The sequence below is a fragment of the Aythya marila genome (assembly GCF_965140915.1).
Source record: "Aythya marila genome assembly, chromosome: 8".
NCBI lineage: Eukaryota > Metazoa > Chordata > Aves > Anseriformes > Anatidae > Aythya > Aythya marila.
This window is the reverse complement of record NC_139049.1, coordinates 27,636,556-27,658,656: the sequence shown is the minus strand read 5'-3', so window position 1 is coordinate 27,658,656 and position 22,101 is coordinate 27,636,556. Positions and strand designations below refer to the sequence as shown.

The following is a 22,101-nucleotide window of genomic DNA, read 5'->3' as shown; positions in this document are numbered from 1 at the left end:
GACTTGTTTGCTAACCATTGCACCTGCTAAGACTGTGTCAGTTCTGTTGACATGTCCCTGACTGGCCAAAGACTATTCAATATACTAGTCTAGAAGAATCTGAGTAAAGGAGTAACTGACAACCTAAAATATGTTGTTGACGTTACCATTTGGTATTTAACTTATGAGGTGAGGGAAGAAAGCAATGTTAAATGTTACTCAAAAAAAATAATCAGAAGCAATCATTTTAAAACTGAAGCACATGCATAAAAAGCATACCAAGAAAGCTACAATACTTGAATTAGATGGACGGAGAATGTGGGCCTTAAAGGTAATAGCTTAAATTAAAATTAGAAACTTTTTCCCAAAATAAACTCTTCTATTTGTATCTTTTAGACTTTTGTCCCAGTGTACAGAATACTTTGACCTGAGATGTCAATTATTAGATGATCTGACATGTAAGTACGTTTAGATTATGGCCCAGACATACATGCTACTCTGATTGCAACTTCTAAATGTCTTCCTTCTGTAGACTAGATGCAGAATGTAGACTTTATGGGGATTAACTCAATGTGACTTGACAGTGTGCTGGCCATTCTGTGCTGTTAATGCCTGATGTGGGCAATTCTTGGTGTTTGGTAACTGCAAGGCAACTAATCATTTTGGTAACTGAAATGAGTTCCTTTGCAGAAGATGCTCTTTTTACATATTGTGGGATAAACTAGACAATCTGTTAGGCCTTCAGTTGGAAGTACAGAGATGAAAAATTACAGTAAGATAATCAAGAGCCTTAAGTAGTGTATGTATGTCAGTTTCCTCCATGAGGAGGTGTGAAATACCTACCTGTATACTCAGCTTGCAGAGTAAATCTCTGCAGCACCTTCCCCATAAGAATACATATATATAAGAATACATATATATAAGCATACTACCACTCCACACTGCCTGTACCCTCTCAGAATTCAGTTTGACCTACTTCTAGAAATTTTTCCAAGTATCATTCCCTTTCCTGGAAAATTCTCTAATTGATTGTTTTCTCTTTGGTAACATAACAGCACATGAGTGGAAGTCCAGTTCAAAAGCTGTCTACTCTTGTTTGAGACCTTGTTTGAGATTCTTTGTATTTAAATTCTACACTTATATGTACGTACGGAACTGATAATTTCTTTTTTTTTGTGGGGGTTCCCTTTTGATCTTGTAGCATCAGAAATGGAACAGCTAAAGATAAGCCCAGCTGCCATGTTAGAAGATGAGATCACCTGGCTAGACAATTTTGAACCCAACCGCACAGCTGAGTGTGAGACCAGTGAAGCTGATAACATCTTGTTAGCAGGACACTTAAGGCTCATCAAGACTCTCCTTTCACTTTGTGGAGCAGAGAAGGAAATGGTTGGTAAGTATTCCTTTTCATTCTAAAGTGGCTGGACCAGCATGAATTCTGCACAGTGTTTAAAAATTACCTAGAAAATGTTTTGAAGATATAAGTAGAAGATATAATAATATATCATTAGGAGTGACAGAGCTGAAAGGAATAGCATTGGCAGTTCAGCATGTAATGTATTTAACAGTAGATGTGGATTACTGTGTTACAGGTTCATCTTTGATTAAGCCATTGTTGGATGACTTCCTCTTCAGAGCATCCAGGATTATTCTGAACAGCCATTCTCCAGCAGGCAGCGCTGCAATCAGTCAACAAGACTTTCATCCAAAGTAAAAAGCAATTTTTTTTTTTGTTTTTCTTGGGTTTGTCCAAGTACTCATGAATGCAAATGCCACATTGGGGCTATAGATGCATTGAGTTCATACCAATGTTGGAGCTTTCTTCAGAGCATACCTTCCCAATTTGTTTCCGACATAAGTGTCCAAATAGTGTTTTTAGGAGTTTATATGTTCTTGGCATCTTGAATAGGCTTTTTAAGTTTCATATAAGTAGCTGGCATTTTTATTAACTTGATGCATTGATTGCATATGACGTGCTACACCATGATGTATTGTTCTATTGCTGTTCACCTCAAGCATTCTCTCTTGTTTCTTTAAATAAAGACTTTTCTTTGGCCTTCAGAAGAAAAGGGTAGTGTGCTAGATCCATTGAAGAGTTGTTTTCTACTGATTTAGCACACTGTAGGTCTAAGGTCTTCCTAGCAAGGAAGTTATCTGGTCTAGCTCTTACAAAGCTCATTTCATTGTACATCAGTCATTTTGTCTCCACCAGTGTTACAGTAATAGAATCTGATTGTTAGTTCTCAGAGGTGGAACAAACCGTCTTCTTTTCTGGGTACCTTGCTTCCTTGCTACTGAATGTTAAGCACAGACATCTCCATATCAGGAGGAAAGGCTTATTTAAAAGAGTATTTCTGGGGCTGCTCATCCTCTGCTTTCCTTCCCATCTGCCTCCCCAAGAAAGAAAAAAAAAAACACTGCAGTCTCTGAGGAGATTTTTAGCATTTAAACTAGTCCTTTTGAACAATTGTCGCTTGTTCTGAGTAATATGGCTTTCTAGAATTAGAAATAATTGAGTAATCTTTAAAAATAGATCTTAACTGTGGTTTGCTTCTTATAGGTGCAGTACAGCAGATAGCCGATTAGCTGCCTATGAAGTGTTGGTAATGCTGGCTGATAGCTCACCTTCCAATCTTCAGCTTATTACAAAAGAGCTGCTTTCTATGCATCACCAGTGTGACCCTGCACTTACAAAGGAGTTTGACGTAAGCAAGAAGCCTTTTTTTAATTTGCATTAGCATGATAGCATTAGTACTGTCTGATCTATTGAGCTGCTTCATTCAAGAAATTTCCATGGTCTTCAATTTAAAATTACAAAAAGCAGACAAGTAGATGAAGATCCAGTTGACCTTTCTGAGAAGCAAATACTCTTATGAGTCTTTGTCAATTATTTGCATAAGAGAGAAGTGTTGCTTAATTATCACTAATTTCATTTAGATATATTTTAGGCTGCTTTTTCAGTTTTATGCTGAATATTAACTGTATAGATGAGCAAATACAGCTCTTGTGATATTTCAGAACTGATTTTCCTGGTTTTCCATAAAATAGTACATAACAGTTCATTATAAAGGTGATTATAAAAGAGATAATGTTGGAGTCTCACATGTTCCATAATTTATTGAGACAAAAAATGTTTCTCGTTCTAGTATCTTCCCCCAGTGGATAGTCGCTCCATTTCAGGATTTGTGGGACTAAAGAATGGTGGTGCTACTTGTTACATGAATGCCGTCTTCCAGCAGCTATATATGCAACCTGGGCTCCCAGAGGTAATTGGTTCAGTGTCCTGTAAAGTCCTCTTTTCAGAATTAACTGTCACCTGAGCTGTGAGTTCATTTCACACCATTTGTAACATGAATTGTTTTTTCTTAAAAAAAAGTGTTTATATACATAATTTCTATGTATAAATATACAGAGTGCATATACATAGCACATATACACTAAAAATATAGATACACAAATGATTACTTTTAACTTATCATGCTGTGTCATGAAAACCTAAAGTATTAGTTCTTGGCAAAGTTAGTAAAGCTATTTGTTTCCTCCCAGGCCCTGCTTTCCATTGATGATGATACAGACAATCCAGATGACAATGTGTTCTATCAAGTTCAGTCTCTTTTCGGTCACTTGATGGAAAGCAAGCTACAGTATTATGTACCTGAGAACTTTTGGAAGGTATTACTTTTTTGTTCAGAATATATACTTTCCTACTTAACAATGAGCCTTTTTTTTTTGTTTTACCTTTTTCTCATTGCAGAATTTCTAGGGATAAAGTTTTACCTCAAAGTCAAAATGTGTAGAAATAATGCTTATTGGTGAAGTTTTTTTTTGATATTTATGTGAAACTACTACCTCTTTATATTTATACTTGATACAGATCTTCAAGATGTGGAATAAGGAACTTTATGTTCGAGAGCAACAGGATGCTTATGAGTTCTTTACCAGTCTTATAGATCAGATGGATGAGTATCTCAAGGTAAAAACCTCAGGTTTCTTTCCTTGTTTACATGCTTCTCTTGGTAGTCAGTCTACCATTTTCTGTCAATCATTCTTTTTTTCTTTGGAAAAGAAGGCAGAGAACCACTTAACTATTTTGTGATTTAAGTAACATTCAGAGGCTTAAACTTCATACTGTATGCTTGGTCTTTCACTCTGCAAATATATATATAACTGATGTCTAGTTCTATATCTCCAACAGAAAATAGGAAGAGACCAAATATTTAAGAATACTTTTCAAGGCATCTTTTCTGATCAGAAGATCTGCAAGGACTGTCCTCACAGGTAACGTTAATTTCAGTGCATTAGATAACTTGTTATGTGCTGCCATAACTATTACAATATGTAGGTCAAAATAGCACAAAATGTAATATACCTTTGACTGTAAGCATCGTAGCTGTTGATAGCTACAGGGCAAACGTGATATTTTATATGCATGTCTTGTTAATGTACTTTGGATACATGATAATGTACTTCTCCTCTGTCAATGTCTTTACCATTTTTCTTCTTTATTTTAGGTATGAGCGTGAGGAAGCCTTCATGGCTCTCAACTTAGGTGTGACTTCATGTCAAAGTTTGGAAATATCACTGGATCAGTTTGTTAGAGGAGAAGTTCTGGAAGGAAGTAATGCATACTACTGTGAAAAATGCAAAGAAAAGGTATTGTTTTAATGTATGTAAGAGTATTCAGCTGTAGCTTAATGTTTTCTTAAGCATTGCATGGTTATATGAAGCCATATTTAAATACAACTTAGTCTAATTATAAAGTTAAATCCAAAGCCAACGTAGATAGTTTTCTTCATTCCTTGTTACTCATATTGTGGACTAAATGTTTAGAGGGATGGCAGGGATGGTACAGTGTTCTGTAACATACCAGCCCACTGCACAAACATAACTGCAGTAGTACCCTGTCTGTAGGCATTACAGTCATCCTGTGGTCATCCTACCTCCAGTAGCTGTATTGTTTATCAGTTTGGGATGGTTGGAATCAGGCATCTATAGAAGAATGTTAGAGCTTGCTTGAGTTATATAGATAGAGGTGATGCTCTTTTTGTCTTTTTAAGAGAACTACAGTGAAGCGTACATGCATTAAGGTCTTACCGAGCCTTTTGGTGATTCACCTGATGAGATTTGGCTTTGACTGGGAGAGCGGTCGTTCCATTAAATATGATGAACAAATAAGGGTAAGGAAACTATTGGTTATGCTCCCTATTCCCACCATTCCTTCCACTTAGTGGAGTGTGGTGCACTCACCCTTCCTATTGATACTCCCTTCTTTCCTCCACATTTCAATGCTGGACTCTTGAATGTGTGGAACACTTACAATATGATCATGGTATAGAAAATAAATACTTCTACAAACTTTGCTTGCCTTCAGCATTCTCAGAGTACTTTCAGAAAGCAAAAGCCTCTGCAAAGGCATCTTATTTAATTTCTGTGTCATAAGGATGGAAAGTTCTACTACCATACTTTCCTTTAGCACTTCCAATATGGGAGTATTAATACAATTCTTAAAAAATTACGTTAAGCAAGTGCATGACAAGATCTGAGTTTAATCTAAAATCTCTTCACAGTTTCCCTGGATGCTGAACATGGAGCCTTACACTGTGTCAGGGATGGCTCGTCAGGATTCGTCCTCAGAAGTGGGGGACAATGGTAGAAATGCAGATCAAGGAAGCGGAGGCTCCCCAAGGAAGAAAGTTGCACCTACAGAGAACTATGAGCTTGTTGGTGTGATTGTTCACAGTGGCCAGGCACATGCAGGGCATTACTACTCTTTTATAAAGGACAGGAGGTAATGTCCAAGAAGACTCGCATAATGGCTTTGAGAGCAGTCTAAAGACTACTTGTTTTGGGAAGGTATAGTGAGCCATTCGGAGCTCTTTTGGAAGCACTGGTCTGTCTTAACACCTAGCAGAATTGTCCACATTATCAAAATATCAGGAATTCTTATTTGCCTTGTATTGCTGCAATGAGGACTTCCTGTGACACTTACTTGTGGGTGATGTGCTTCTGTTGTTTTTAATCAATTTTTTTGGAATCAAATTTTGTCATTGAGTTAAGCTTTCTATTTCTTGTCAAAACAAATGTGAGTTCAAGGTTCTTATTGCTAGGATATTTGGGGTGGTTTGTTTTTTTTTTGCTAGACAATCAAATAATATTGCTTCTGTTCTATTTCTGTTTGTTTTTTTGATTACAGAGGATGTGGAAAAGGAAAGTGGTATAAATTCAATGACACTGTTGTTGAAGAATTTGAGTTAACTGATGAAACCTTGGAATATGAATGTTTTGGTGGAGAGTACAGACCTAAAGTCTATGATCAATGTAAGCAGAAGTGAAGATGAATTTACAGTAGCTTTATTTTTCTTATTAGTTCTCAATAGAGCTAAGTACATTATATCTCTTTAGAGTAACATGATCTAATAATCCTTCCCAAGCATTTTTTTCTGAAGTATTCTGATTTACTGTAGGACATAACAAGTTATGTCCTTATAAGTTCTGCTATGGCCTAAAATATTGAACCATATTCATTGTTGTTCAGCTATTTGTGAACTGAATAGCAGAGGAGATTCAGAAGTAAAATGGCACGTTATTAAAAATGGTTTAAAGAAAACACAAAACAGGCCTTATTTTAGGCTAGTCAAAGTGTCCGTAGAACATGGTGTGGGATCATATAGTTAAACTTCACAATACTTTAAGGAATTAATTCCAAACATATTTCCAACATCATTCATTTACTTTGTAATTCTGATACCTATCTTTTTTAAAATACATGTGCTCTTTGTGTGTGCACTTTTCTATTCACTAACATAGACTGATGTTTTGATCTGAGAAATGACTTCGTACTGCACAGTCTGTATTGCTTGCACACCCAATTTCCCTCCCCTGTCAGAATGAAAAGAGTGCTAAGCCTTCAAAGGCCTTCATTGAATGCCTTTTCTCTCATCAGCTAACCCTTACCCTGATGTACGTCGGCGGTACTGGAATGCCTATATGCTGTTTTACCAGAGAGTGTCTGATCAGAACTCTCCGGTCTTACCAAAGAAAAGTCGAGTGAGTGTTGTGCGTCAGGAAGCTGAGGACCTCTCCTTGTAAGTTTCTTTTGTGCCTGTAAAGGCTTCTCCTATATTGATGTCTAGACCCTATTTCCAGAACTAAGGAATGAATAATTCTTGTTCAGCACAGGAGTGTACTGATCCCTCTGTTTTTTCTTTAAGATGCTTAATTGAATAGTCCTTTATTGGTTTTATAAGTTCCTCTTCCTTACTCCTGCCACTGTTGGAATAAGAAATTCAAGCTGACTGACAGCCTCATAAATTACTTAGACTGTCATATGAATTTGCTTTAAGATGATACTGGCTCTATTGGTATTTTAAAACTTCAACTGCAGATTTGTCGTAGAATTTCATTGTTGACCTTGAGCTTCTATATGTTTTAGATCTGCTCCATCTTCACCAGAAATTTCACCCCAGTCATCACCTCGACCTCATAGGCCCAACAGTGATCGCCTATCCATCTTAACCAAGCTGGTTCGGAAAGGAGAAAAAAAGGGACTTTTTGTAGAGAAAATGCCTGTACGGATATATCAGGTAGAGAACTCTGCAAGTTGCAAATAAATGCTATTCATACAAAACTTAAGCTCATAGGAAGAAGACAATTTTGAAGGTAGCCTTGAAGTAATTCAGTTATTGAAAACCAAGATAGAAAGTAACTCTAGATTCTAATATAAAGTTCTTAACAAGCTGTTCAGTGATATATTATTGTACATTTTGCTGTCCCTTCTCACAAAACTGACCCATCATTCCTTGCTTTGAACAAACTGTAGGCAAAATAGTCAAACATGAGATGCAGCAGCAGTCAGCATGCAGACAGGGAGAGATGAGAGAGAGAAGATGCTTCATTTGAAGTACTTTTGAAGAAGAATGGAGAATTCGCAAATCAGTTATCCTCTAGATCTCAAGTTTCACAACAATGTAAAAGGGAGGAAAACTAAGAGAAACCACAGCCAGCTAATTGTCTGTTAGCTTATGTAATCCTGCGTGTGTTCTCAAATGGCAGAACAAAGATATTGAAGGCAGCACTGCAAGTCAGAGCTGATAACAGAGTTGTGATGGCACTAACAGAGCAGTGAGAGGATGGTAGACTCAGTATTCATTCTCCCTCATAAGAGGAAGGTCTGTGTCTGCAGGCCTGCAGGTGTGGTGGGGGTGCAATCTTGCATATATTTGGCCTTCTGTGCACACACCACCCTGCTGTTCTGTGTATGTGCAGGAGTGCCAACGTTACACAGAGTAAACTGCCAGCTGTATATGGCCCTCCACCTGTACCAGGGCACTGGTACTCACTTTGGCATTCCGGTATCTGGGGTTGTGTTACTACAATAAACATAACTTGGCTCAAATTTATTGAGAGTCTGTCAGCAAAATCTTATTGGATAAAGGAGGTCTTGGCATGTTAGTACATCACCGGCATACCATGGTATGTGTAAATTTGCTAAGCAAGGCTTTCAGATTTGAACGATTTCTTTTGGTATCTTTTTAAAAGCAAGCAAAAAATGGAATTCAGCAGCAGCTTCTTCCTTTTCCATAATGGTCCAGTGATTAAGTCTGTCGGTTAACCTGTGTTTTGCAACATCCTTTGAAGAAAATCACTGGTTTTACACAAATCTCTAAGTTTCCCATATGGTTTTGCCCTCCACCAAAACAGTGATTCAGAGTATTAACAGAACAGGTCTGATACTGGTTTTTAAACATACACGTTTATGGGTAAGACGAAGCGTTAGAGAAATCTTCTGTGACAGTGTTTTAATTTCTTTTTTGCATTCTTTTACTTCAAAAAATATTTCTACAGATGGTGAGAGATGAAAACCTGAAATTTATGAAGAATAGAGATGTATACAGTAGTGACTACTTCAGTTTTGTTCTATCATTAGCTTCACTGAATGCTGTAAGTAACTAAATTTTAATCTTGGAATACTTGGGAACTATTGGGTAGACAGGGCCACAGAAGAGCCATGACAAGAAAACTACAAGAGAAATACTTGATGTGACTCTGCTTTTCCAGCTGAGCAGTTCTTTGACACCTGTAATTCTTCACATTGATAGCATCTGTCTCAAAGCTGACTCCAGCCTCTTTTTACAGAAGTGTGAAAATGCCATCGTGTAAATGCATAATAAAATTTATGAAATAATACTTTTTAAATTGATGCAAACTAAGCTCTAGAGGCACAGAAATTCCCCTCTGTATCGAATATCCAAAAACCAGCGTTAGTCACCTTAAAGGTGGTAGCCCTTCATTCATTTCAGTTTTGTCTACTAGAGCTTTTCTGAATGTAGTTAGTGATTAATAAACCAACCAGCATTTATTAAATTTATGGAATCTACAGACTTAGTGGGCCTTACAGTAAGTTTGTTCGCGTTCTAGCGTATTTGTTAGACTAGCATAGTGTACTTGAATAGAATATGTTCATATATTTAGGAGACAGCATAAGTGCTGCAGGCATAGTTCTGCTCTGGAGTAAATTTGATGTTTCTTTCAGACTAAGGTAAAACATCCTTATTATCCATGCATGGCAAAGGTGAGCTTACAGCTGGCAGTCCAATTCCTCTTCCAAACTTATCTCAGAACCAAGAAGAAACTCAGGTAAGACCTGACTGGGGGAAAGCCACTTCTGGCTTATCAGAAAGAAAGACATGATATGAAACATAGCTTAGGTACTGGAGGTGGTTTTCTCTTTCATTACTATCCCTGTTTTTTCCTGTTTTTAAAGGGCTGATACAGAAGAGTGGATTGCAACCATAGATGCACTGCTCTCCAAAAGCATTGATGCATGTCAGTGGTTAGTGGAATATTTCGTTGGGCCAGAGGGACGGGAGCTTGTAAAGTAAGTACTGGTAATTCTGGCTTTTGTGTGGTGTTTTGTGTCTTGTGTATGGATGAAGCTTCATAATAACGTGATCTGGCCTACACTGGTGTATTGCCAAGGAGTTGAGTGTGCACGTTCTGTAAATAGGCACTCTAAATTATCACTGAGGTTTTTACTTCTAGTATTTTCCTCTGTCCAGCTTTTTCAGTAGTTCTGAAAATCTAATAAAATGGTGCAGTGTATGCGAAGGGTGCAGGTGTTTAATTCAGAGGAGTGCCTTGAAGTGTGTTTGTCTAGTCACTCCTGCAAATAGAGGGAAAGAAGAATGTAGTGAATTGGGGTAAGATAAGTTAAATACGTATCTGATGTATCACAGGTAAACTACAACATATTTTTCTCACCATCAAGATCAGCTAAGTGTGTTCAAAACTTCTATGACAAACTCCTGGAAAACTGGTTAAAAAAAAAAAAAAAGAGGGATGCATCAATCTAAATAAAAGTTTATCTCTGAAGTTTCACTGAAAGACAGTATCATATGGTAGCTCGTAGTTTTAGCTTTTTTGTTCTTTGAAAGTAAATATATGATGGTATTGTAGGTTTTAGTTGTGACAAACAGGAACATAGGAATGTAAATTAAAGCTTATCCACAGAAGTATGATCCAAGAGTATTTGAACTGCTATCCTTTTCAAAATGATAAATACCACACTTAACCCTAGCAGTTGTGTGTACCAGTTGATTCCAGTTCTTTTTGCAGCTTCACCTTTTATCTTCCAGAACTTTCCTCCTGGAATGCAGCGTAAGAGAGGTGCGAGTTGCTGTAGCCACTGTTCTTGAAAAAACCCTTGACAGTGCCTTGCTTTATCAAGAGAAGGTTAGTGACACCTCCTCACCAGGGATGCTGTTGATTGTCTCGACCTCAACTCTTGCTTCTGCTTGCAGGCAATGCTATGTGATTTTGCAAATGACAAAGTGGGAAACTCACATCCTTTACAGGCTTGTAGCTCTTTCTTTCTTGAATAAATTAATTCTTTGTCCCTACCCTGTGAGGTAATATGCTGCTGTAATTCTTAGAATTTAAGTTTGAAGGTGTAAATACTTCTACCTCACTTCAGCTTGTTTCATAAACTGACATCACAGTCTTTTTTGAAAGTTTGGAAACTGTTTTTGTGAAATTTATTCTTTTTCTGTAACTGAGAGATCCTAGAAATCAGCTTTAATTTTGAACTTATTTTTTAATTCTCCTTCCTCGCTCAGTCAGAAGCCCATAGCAGTAGTAATTGGGCTAACTTGTTCCAAGGAGACATTTGAACTTTGGTTATTGTTCAGAGGTTTAATTTTCTATTAGAAAATCTTGGAAACTAAGTTTGGGAAGTGCAGCCTTGTTCTATTTAGCTCATTTTAGTGTTGTAGGAAAACCCAGCAGGAAATATGTGAAAAGGGCTCGTTTGTGTTAAAAAAAATAAAATAAATTCTTAAGATCCATCTGTTTCCCTTGGGTGACCTGACCAAATCATTTGTATATAGAGAACTCAAGAAACATGCTAGAAGACAGAAAGCATCACTGACTGAGCTCTCAGTGGGGACTTTCAAGTGTCCAAGTCTTGTTCAGTTTGAAGTAATTTTCATGCAACAGATTTTAGGCACTGCTGTTGTATTGGCTGCCGTAATGTTTTTCTTATTTAGAGCTTTAAGGAAAGATAGCTATAAAGTCCTCCAAGCTGAGCAGAATAGTAGGGAGATGAACCCTTGCAGTATAGCTTGAGAGCTTTTGGGTACTTCCTCTCGGCTGTTAGTTTCTATCTGTCAACTAAGATGTAATAATATCCTAATGCCTTTAGTGTGCTTTGATGTAAAGTAAACATTAAAATTGCTTTCTGCATAAGTGAATATGGTGGTATGTTAGCCTGAGATATTGAGTTATGATTTACTTCTAATCTGGTTCATTTTATTTTACTATAATGACAGGAACATTTGAACATCAGTTACCACTTGACTGATGAGTAATTTGAATTGCTTTAAGAATATTGCAAACTTATATAACCACTGTGTTCCACTTCTCGAAGCAAGTTACCTACATGCTAATGCTTTCCTTACTTTCCTGTTTAAATATGCACATTAACTCAGTTAAAAATTGTAAGGTTGCAGTCCTGTGTTAACTATTCATATTAATCACAGAGAGCGTATTTGACAATTTTCTTAGTCAAACCCAAAATTTAAAATGTAGGAATTCTTGTATTTTAAGCAGGAGACAAGCATTTAAATTCAAGTTAATTGCTTTCACAGTTAAAAAGTCTACATCAGTTACTGGAGGTGCTACTTGCTCTGCTGGATAAAGATGTTCCTGAAAACTGCAAAAACTGTGCTCAGTACTTTTTGCTATTCAACAATTTTGTACAGAAGGTAAGCAACTGCTTATGTTTCTCATGTTACTTTAATTTTAAAGACCTGTAGTAAAACAGCTAGTCATCCGTCTTCATAGAAGGTTTCAACAGCACAGTGGAATTCCTCCAGAAGAGTATTTGATTTTCGTTTCAGGGTTGCTTTTTTCTTTTCTTAATAAGTGGCTTTGAACACTGATTTAGGATAAAATCATCCAAAAATATACAAGTGTATACTTCTTGAAGATGTTGTTTCCAGAGTCTGAATGTTCGGGATTTGTTTCTTGATTTTTTTTTTTGGTTGGGTGGTCTTTGTTTCCTCTAAAACATATTAATGGTTTGGGATATTTTTTGTCACATAGCAAGTAGAATGAATGACTGAACTGTGCTGTTCACCCCAGTATGAGTTCTCTCTATCCCCCTATTCTTTTTTCTTTTATATTACAGTTATTTTACATGTAGCAATTCTGGTCTAGTTTATATAACATGCTGTATATAATGAAACAGCTTTTTAAAGGAAGGTGCAGTGTTTAGCACTGCTTTTCTTTTGTGCCTTACAGCACTAATTCTTTACCTAGATAGGAATATAACTTTTTATTATTGTTTAAACAGCAGGGCATAAGGGCTAGCAGTCTTCTTCTCGGACACTCTGCTTTGAGGCACATGATCAACTTTCTACTTGGTCCTAATCGTCAGAGCAATCAGGTAAAGCTAATGTAGTCAGTCATTCGGGGTTTAAGATGCTTACATTATGGGCAAATAGTCTTCATGTGATAAAATAGACTATTCCCTGGATTATTCTGCGAACTTAATGAAGTCTTAAAGTTTGTGTGTGCATAGTAGTTAATGTGGAGAAATGTCTGTATGGACAGAAGTGAGTGTCATTCTTGGGATAATAAAATTTCCAATGCATTCGAAGTCTTGAAACATAGAGGTGGGCTGTTAAGAAAATTGCTTTGTTTTGACTTAACAGGAGTTGACTAAATCAATCAATTGAAACTTAATTAAATGAAACTTAATTAAATCTCTCCTTTGGCTAAACCAGAACCGCAGATGGAGTTCAGCACAAGCACGTGAGTTTGGATATCTTCACAATACTGTGGCACTGCTTGTTTTACACTCTGACGTCTCCTCACAAAGAAATGTTGGTAAGAATTGCATTTTTGCCTTCTGTGACATTTCGTTTTGGTTACTTTAATTGGGAGTAACTTAGGCATCACTTAGGCATCAGGAGAGATGCGATCGCTTCAAATTTAAGGCACTGGTTAGCAGGTACATTTGATTTCTCTTTATTTTTCTGAACAAGTACTGAGAGGCTGTAGCAAACAGCACTTACAGGCATTGGGTTAGAAAAAAAATCTTGAGAGAAACATTATTATGCTCTTCACTCAAACACACACAGCCCCATTTGCCTAAAAGGTCTTTCTTCATGTGGATGGATCAATTTGTTGTCTGGGAAAGACCTGCAGCCTACCAGGCTGTACTTTGCCTGCATTTGTCTTTTGCTAGTCTTAAGGGGAATATTTGGACCAAGCTACTGAATAATAAGCAGTAGAATGCTCTCCTAGATATTTCTTACAAGAGACGGAGATATCTAAATAAGCATAATAAAGAAATGAGTTCAGATCTTCAGTGCACTGAAGGAAACATCTGAAGTTCTCTTTTTGGAAAGAATAATTTGATGTCTGTCAAAGAATAAAAGTTTCTGGAGTTGGGGGCAGTCAAAAAATGTAAAGTAAGAGAAGAATGATAAACGTTCTGAATGTGCAACAGTGGGAGTGAAATTAAAACTTAAAGTCCTGATGGTAAATATGAACATCCTGCTTTTTGCTTTTTTTGTGGTTCATCTCCCTATCGTGTCACTAATGTAAATGGCACGTCAGTACAAAAGCTTATTTGGAGTGTTACCATACAGGCTAGTTGAAGTGACCATCATTAGAGGTGATAGGATGCCAGATGAGCAGCAGTGTCTTCAAGGTGTGTAGAACAATCTGATTTATTACTGGATTGTTTTTCTATTTGCTGTTACAGCTCCTGGTCTCTTTAAGCAGCGGCCACCTCTAAGCATAACTACTTCAGGTCCACTTCTGACGCTCCATGGGGAAGTGGAAGCCTTGTTATTCCTATCTGAAGGAAAACCTTACTTAATGGAGGTACCTGTTCTGAGTTCTACCCTGCTTGAACCTAAAGGCTTGTCTGACATTAGTTCTTTGAAGTATCTGTACATGAAAAACACAATGTTAAAAAGCAGCCAGCTGGGAGTATGAGGGCTTTATTTTGAGCCTAAACAAGAAGGCACCTTTGGTTTCTTCTTGACAACTTATTCTAGTAAATCTCTACGCTTTAAGGTCTAGTTATGAGTGTTTACAGAGTTGGCGAAGAACGTATTTTACCAGTATCCATGCAGTCAGTTACCATATGTCAGTTGGAGGTGTTGACTTGAATCACTGTGACTTAATGGGTCATGCTTGACTCAGACCCTTAGAGGCGGGCAGCAGGAGCTGAGTGGAGTGCTGTGAGTGAAGAGGTTCAGCCCACTGGGCTGTGCAGGTGCTGGGAAGAAAAGAAAAAGCAACCATTTCTGGAAAAACCTAACATTCCATTATAAACATAATCCATCTGTTGAAAATAATTGCATGGCTGTGTCTGAAATTGTTTATCTTTTTGTTAGGTGATGTATGCGTTACGAGAGCTAACCGGATCCCTGTCAGTTGTCATTGAGATGGTGGTGTACTGCTGCTTTTGTAATGAGCGCTTCTCCTTCACTGTGCTACATTTCATCAAGGTAGGGATGATCAAGATAGTTTCTTCTAGGCTTTGGTCATACTGTGTCTTAGGTGTTAAAATGGTGCTAGGATCTGCAGATGAACAGTACAGATCACTGGATTTGAGAGATGTTTTTTAGTTGTGGTTGTTTAACTTCTGTTTAAAATGACTATTTTTTTCAGAGAGTCTGGTAATTGTATCATCCACACATTTTACTATCTAAGTAGCTTTATATTTCTTATTTGCAGACTCAGCTGGAAACTGCTCCACCTCATGAATTGAAAAACATATTCCAGTTACTCCATGAGATACTGGTAGGTGAATGGTGAAGGCTTGTACATTTAAGTACAGGACTAAATTTTTATTGATGTATGATGGAAAAAACAACAGGACTGCATTGATAATTTTAACATCCAGGTATCTTTGATCCTTCAGTTTGAGTTCTTATAACTCTTTAAATTGCTCTCTTGATATTCCGGTGTTATGTGAAACTTCGTAAGTCTCCTGTTTTTCATGTTGAGGTGATTAAAAGCACTTCCTAGTATAGATTCTCAGGTATCAAGCATAAGTTACTTCTATTGACCTTTTTCTTTCATGGCAGGTTATTGAAGACCCCTTACAAGTAGAACGCATCAAATTTGCTTTTGAAACGGAAAATGGATTAATAGGCAAGTAAGCCAGTGTGTGAATGTTACCGTCTCTCCTACTGACCCTTATGTTGATAATTCATACTGGTTTGTTACTGGTCATTAAAAGTGCTGCATCTCCATTTGACTTTACTGAAGCGAAGGTACCAAAGCATTTAAAATTGATTAAAAAAAAAAAAAAAAAAAAGGTCCCAGAATGATGAGAGCTTATTTCATGTGAATCAGAAGAGGCTTTGTGCTAACAAATGTAGATTAGCCACATGATGCTTAAAGAGCACATGTAATCAACAAGTGCAGCTTGGGTATCTCTTCCATAGCTGTCTGGATGAGGAGCTGCTTCAGACTGTGGCTTTTACCTGAATTTATTTTGGATTCTGGTTTAGTGAGAGACAATACCTAGCTTTTTTTTTTTCTCTTACGCTTCAGTGTTGTTCTGTTTACTAATTTCCATGTATGACTGATAGAAGAGAAGGTAACATGCAGTAGAGTCAGGGATTAATTGGTTATCTTTTTTCTAAGTGGTCCCACTTGAAGCAGTCCTATTCTGTAACTTGGGCAATATGCGACCTTTTGTTCTTTTCCTACAGAGAAGAGATGCAATTATTCAATTAGATTTTTATGTTGAAGGCTTATTGTGTTTTGGTATTAAATCATACATATTTTACAAGAACTGCTGTGAGTTTTGGGAGTGAATGTTGTAGTTTTACCTTGGAGTCTCCTAGCAACAGCACTGAACAGCTTCCAGTTTCACTGCACGCAGCCCGTGACCTATCAGTCACATTGACTCGTCTTACTCCAAGGAAAGAAACCAGCAAATAGTTTTCTGTGGCCCTCAAGGGTGTTAGTGCTTAATTTGCAGTATGCCAGTACGGAGGTGTTAATTATCTGCTGTGTTTTGAGAGTAAAACATAGCAATTTGCAGTTCCCTAGCAATTGTTTGCCGCCTTTAGAGGTTTCACTGCAGTATGCTTTGATGTGGAGTGATATGGACAGAGCAACTTCTGAGTGGGAAATCTGCTTGTGGCAGCTCCATGGAAATCTGCTGCTCAGCCAAAGAATTTTTTTACATCAGAATTCATTGTATAGAAAAATTCCTGACTAGGAACTCTGTTGTTTTGCCTGGATCTCCCATAGAAAAGTCTCATGACTGAATCTTGCTACGCTTGTTTGTGTGAAGAAGCATTCACACACACATTCTTCTAGCGTAGCAAGTTCTGATCCAGGAGAAAGCTGGTGGTCTGGTCTGTTTATAGTGGTTTTGAATGGTTTGTTTTTTGTTTTTTCAACTTCAGATACATGTAACCATAGCAATTATCTAACATAGACTGGATTATAGGGGAGGAAAACTGCATTAGGACAGGGCTATTTAAAATTCAGGTACCATGTTTGAAAGAATTACTGCGTTTTCACTTTGATCTATTTTTAATCCAATAGAGTTCCAGAAATAGTCAAAACTGCCAGCAATACAGTAGTGTGTTTAACACATACTCATGCTAACATCTGTAGAAATAACTTTCCCCACCTAAGCTAAAATGTTAGCTTCATCTTCATTGTTTTCAGCCTGGTTGGTACATAGAAATCTGATTTTTGTTTTTTTTTTTTTTAACCCACTTGTTTCTCCTTACAGCCTTGATGCACCACAGCAACCATGTGGACAGCAGTCGGTGTTATCAGTGTGTCAAGTTCCTCGTTACTTTGGCTCAGAAGTGAGTAATAAGGGTTTCGTAGTTTTGCTTTTATCCCTACCTTAGACTACTCTGTGACTATTTAGGCTGCTGCTTTTTCTACTTTTGATCAGCTTTAGCTTTTGTTACTGTGATGAAAGTGGTGCTCAAAGGTCTTGACATTGCGTGCCTCGGTCTGAAGTGAAATCTGTACCAAGTAGTATCTGAAATAGATTTCTTATATAAAACCAATAATTGCTGTTTTTGAAGGCAGTGGTCAGCTGCATTCCATGGAGTAGATGCTTAGTACTAAGACCAAGACTAATATAAGAAAATTGTCCCAGCTTTCTTGAAATACTGTGACTGTTGAATTCTGTTTGGTTGGAACTTGGCACATGTCCTGCTAAAGCATAGTTCTGCAATAAGTGTATCTGTATAGTAGACTACTTTGAGTAAACTTTACTAAACATTATTGTTCTTGCTAGTCTGGTTAATAACAGAGCTATTTAGCTTGTCAGCCTTTGCAATGATAACAGTGCATGCAGAAGACAGCAGCATAAAGAAAGAAGCTTTTAGATTATTCTTGCTTTTAACTTTGCCAGAATACCTTGTCCAGTAATAACAAATATAATTCCCATGTCCTAGGTGCCCTACTGCAAAAGATTATTTCAAGGAGAATTCCCACCACTGGAGCTGGGCTGTGCAGTGGCTACAGAAAAAGGTAGTTTGTCTGTAACTTCACAGAAAAACTGACACCTTACTCACAATGAGAATTATGAAACCTCCATTTTTCTACTGCTCCTTGAGATGAGGCTTAAGACAAAAATACAAGCTACTTTATTTTTAACAAGGATGGTTTGAATGAAGTTAAATCTGGTGCATTCAAGAACTTTAAGCCATCAAGTGTTTCAGTAAATATAACCAAATGTGAATGGTCATGTTGATTACCTTTCTTTTGCATGTGGGAAAACTTTGTGTCAGTGTATTGATGTTAGGTTTCACTTCTTTTTGCTTATGTGTTGATGCAAGGAAACACACTTTGCAAGGTGAATTTCTTAGGAATTACCACAGCTTTACACAAAACACAGCTGTTGACACATAGCTTTTTCTTCCCACATACTTATTTTTTGGTTCTTCCCTCTAAACTTAACGTAGGCTGTCCAATACATCCCTTAATAAATATCCAAGGAACTCATACTGTGTTTTTGTGGCTTTCTTGGCTTTTTATACAGATGTCTGAACATTACTGGGCTCCACAGAGTAACGTATCCAATGAAACATCAACTGCAAAAACCTTCCAGCGCACTATTTCAGCACAGGTACGTGTGTCAGTCCTGGGAGATGGTGTTAAACTTGTCTTTTTTTTCTTGTCTCATTTTTCAGTTAGTGGCTTTGTGGGAACTTTACTATATTCCAGTGCACTTAAGGCCATTCTTCCCTGACAAGCCTGGATCCCGTGTTTTTATCTGTAAAAACTAACCTTTAAAGGCTATTAGTCAATACCATACAATTACCTGTGGTGAATCAGCTATCTTGCTACAGCAGCTATATTGTTTTAGAATCAACTTCTAAAACAAAGAAGTGATTGTGAAATGAAGGTATCAGCGGGGCTTCTGACACTGAATCCTGAACTGTTTCCAAATCAGGACACGCTGGCCTATGCCACAGCCTTGCTGAATGAGAAAGATCAGTCTGGAAGCAGTAACGGGTCAGAAAGTAGTCCAGCTAATGAGAATGGAGACAGACATCTACAGCAGGTAACTATAAAATAAGGGCATGTTTAACTGGTGCCTTCTGTTAGACAACTTGTTCCTGGGGTTTGGGTCAGGACCATCACTGAATGTAGACGCAATAATTGTGTGCCTTACAAAAAATAACGTACCGTATCTTTCTCCCCCACCCCTTGTGTGTATTGGAAGGGTTCGGAGTCTCCTATGATGATTGGTGAGTCTAAAAGTGACCTTGATGATGTTGACCCGTAAAGGATACCAATGAACGCGAGAGCAGATCAACTCAAACATTTAATGCCTGGTACCTATTGAAACTGGAGTCCCATTGCTTAAGCCATTAGAAAAGTCTGGAAGAGAAATGGCTTTACAGGATCGGTGGCAACGCTGGAGGAGGAGGCTGTTTCCCTGAAAGCTAAAAGCATTTTTAGCCACGAAGGCTTCAGATTGATAAACGCTCTAGAAAACTGCATCTTCACCTGCAGTAGCTTATGACAGTCCAGACACCGAAAACAGTTTGTCAAGAAGATTTTATCAAATACACAAACGCTAGTGGTTGAATTTTTATGTGAACATTAAATGAGTGAATGTAAAACTGTTGCTTTTCTGTGATGCTGCAAAAAAAAAATTCTTTTGGTTTTTATACAGAGAAAAACCAGACTGCCCTTATGTATGGAGGGCAAATTTTTAATCTTTCTGATAATATTGAATAGGAATATTCAAATTTCTGTAAAGATGTGTGATGACTTACATTTCATTGTAAAATATTAGTTAAAGAATCGGTTTACATAAGGACTTCTGTATTTAATATGTCTCCTTGCTCATTTATAAAGCTCTTTATTAGAAGGATCAGTAAGATCGCTCTGTGAGGAGAGTGACTCCTTACAGAAAGGTTTGGTCAGTGAGCTCTGGAATGGGTTGTCTCTTTGGTATCCTTCCTAAAACCACAGACAACTGGGAAGGGCAATAAAAGAAAAGCTTTGTTCTCTAGGTATGCAAGTTAAAGGATGTTGGTGGATTTAACAAAAAAAAAAAGTTAATGAGTAGTTTAAAAGAAAAGCACTTTAAAATGGAATTCTGTTGCAGTTTTACTCATTAAATTTTTTACCTTTTGGAGACATATTGAATCAAATGTAGTCTCAATCATGTGATCTGCAATCACTTGCTTATGCTTTGAAATTACTGAGAAAGTTGGTATTGGTTGTATATGATGAATAATTCCTTGCGTGAGGTGGGGACACTGTTGTGCAGATTTTATAGCAATTTTAACATGGGGAAAGAATGATTTGGCTTTGTTTGCATCTTCACTTGACCAGGCAACATTTAAAATATCACAGCTCTTATGATTTGCTCATAAACAACTGGAAACCAGTTGGGATAACTTGAGCACAGCTTTGTTTTCCACGTCAAATTTAGTTCAGTGACTTCTGGTTCTGGATGCTAGCTTCTTTTGTGCCAACTAACTTCATATTTTGTACATTTTACGTTTGTCACATTTTCTGCACTGCTTTTTGCCTTTATTTATAGATTCTGCCTTACTTTAAAAATTATCTAAACAAACATGCACAGAAATGGGGGGCATCTTAAGGAGTGCCTGGGTACCTCCAGAATAGACAAATTTGCCAAGTTAAAGGCACAACCAGCCAAAAAGTGCCTTTTTTTTCTTTCTACATGCTGCTGCTGAACCAAGAGGCAGCAGCCAGCTTTTCACTGTTGTGCACTAATATTGAAATTAACCAGTCATTTCACTGTTGGAAGTAAACATCCGATATGATTTCAGCTGTACAGCTTTATAACTTATTGCGGGTTAAGAGAACTGTTGTCATAAATTGCGAAGAAGCAAGGGTGGCATTGTAGTGAACCTCTCACTTTCTTTTCCAAACAATGTCTTCATAGACACATGGCAGAGTTAGCATTTTATAAATGTTTCTGATAATGTGCTGGGACATTTTAAATGTGATGTTTTAAATTAATTTTGAATGAGTCATTTCTTACAGATACCCCTTCTTCCTTCCCCCACCCCCTAACACTTTGTAATGGGTCATGAAACATCACGAGTAGTCAGTACACAGCGGTGATGGTGATGGAAGAAGCTGGTACCGTTCCTATGGGTTGGCACCACTTGTCACTTCAGGTTCCTGTTATTTCCTATGGAAACAACATCCTCGATTACTGCAGGCCCAGAGAAGCATTGCTAGGAGAACAACACCATCAGGATGGCTCATCACCACTGTATACTTGAAACCAATACAAACTTTTTCATGGTTCTGCTCATGCTTGTACAAAGTCGATGGTTATAATTTGCAATAAGATGATACTTGGTCAATTATTTTGGTTTCCAGCTGCTGTCATTTGAACCTGCTGAAGATTATTTTTTGGAAAATAGAGTTCAACAAAACTAGTTTTTGTGTAAATTGTGATGCATTTCTATGTTGTAATTTTTACTGCCAATCTTTTTGGATGAAAATGTTTTTATACAGCTTACACAATGTTCAGTGAGGAGCAGCCGCAGCCTGCCTGTGAGCAGTCGGGGGAGATACTGTCTGATTAATACATAGACATTTGGCACTGGAAAAATTAGGCAGTCTTGATGAACAGTCTTGGGATTCCTGGTCAATGGAATAAAGTTATTCCTTTCACAGAAAACTAGTGTAATCTTTAGACCGCACGTACACTACAGCATTGTCTTGTTGATCCTCTTATCTCCCAACTTCTTAAGCTGCTCCTCCAGATAAGGAGCTCTGAGGGGTTACCCTGCTTACCGGTTTGGCACCTGCCCAGAGGAAAGCAAAGCAGCTGCGTGGTCTCCAGAGCTGTACTGATGCATGGCTTTATGGCATGTTCTGGTGCGCTGTCAGATTTGTACCGTGTGTGATTTCTTCTCCTGACCTTCTTAGCAGAAAGACTTACCCTGGCTGTGCTTGCAGTCAGGGATTAGACCGGCTTTTGTGTCTTTTGTGTGTCAGATAGCAAGATTAGCGGGAGATCTGGGCTCGCAGTAGTATTGCCTTGTCTGTTGGCAAAGCTGCTATCCCCTGGTCACCTTTCTCCTTCCCTTTCTGAGCAGAACTAGAGGCTGC

General features: G+C 37.7%; 1 protein-coding gene across 2 annotated transcripts in view; it reads left to right on the top strand.

The window, feature by feature from the left end:
- USP24 (ubiquitin specific peptidase 24) overlaps nt 1–21,667 on the top strand; it is a 60,205-nt gene extending 38,538 nt beyond the window's left edge. For both annotated transcript variants that reach the window (XM_082766285.1, XM_082766286.1), the window contains 30 exons: nt 376–437; nt 1,181–1,372; nt 1,572–1,689; nt 2,540–2,684; nt 3,126–3,245; nt 3,526–3,651; nt 3,854–3,952; nt 4,175–4,257; nt 4,491–4,632; nt 5,037–5,156; nt 5,547–5,767; nt 6,173–6,297; nt 6,923–7,064; nt 7,412–7,562; nt 8,824–8,919; nt 9,512–9,615; nt 9,743–9,856; nt 10,614–10,710; nt 12,123–12,239; nt 12,830–12,922; nt 13,263–13,365; nt 14,249–14,370; nt 14,889–15,002; nt 15,232–15,297; nt 15,585–15,651; nt 17,258–17,336; nt 17,940–18,015; nt 18,527–18,613; nt 18,941–19,051; nt 19,214–21,667. In XM_082766285.1, coding sequence (XP_082622411.1) covers nt 376–437; nt 1,181–1,372; nt 1,572–1,689; nt 2,540–2,684; nt 3,126–3,245; nt 3,526–3,651; nt 3,854–3,952; nt 4,175–4,257; nt 4,491–4,632; nt 5,037–5,156; nt 5,547–5,767; nt 6,173–6,297; nt 6,923–7,064; nt 7,412–7,562; nt 8,824–8,919; nt 9,512–9,615; nt 9,743–9,856; nt 10,614–10,710; nt 12,123–12,239; nt 12,830–12,922; nt 13,263–13,365; nt 14,249–14,370; nt 14,889–15,002; nt 15,232–15,297; nt 15,585–15,651; nt 17,258–17,336; nt 17,940–18,015; nt 18,527–18,613; nt 18,941–19,051; nt 19,214–19,276 — 3,355 coding nt within the window. In that variant the 3' untranslated portion in view covers nt 19,277–21,667. The remainder of the gene's footprint in view (nt 1–375; nt 438–1,180; nt 1,373–1,571; nt 1,690–2,539; nt 2,685–3,125; nt 3,246–3,525; nt 3,652–3,853; nt 3,953–4,174; nt 4,258–4,490; nt 4,633–5,036; nt 5,157–5,546; nt 5,768–6,172; nt 6,298–6,922; nt 7,065–7,411; nt 7,563–8,823; nt 8,920–9,511; nt 9,616–9,742; nt 9,857–10,613; nt 10,711–12,122; nt 12,240–12,829; nt 12,923–13,262; nt 13,366–14,248; nt 14,371–14,888; nt 15,003–15,231; nt 15,298–15,584; nt 15,652–17,257; nt 17,337–17,939; nt 18,016–18,526; nt 18,614–18,940; nt 19,052–19,213) is intronic.
- The last annotated feature ends 434 nt before the right edge of the window (nt 21,668–22,101 follow it).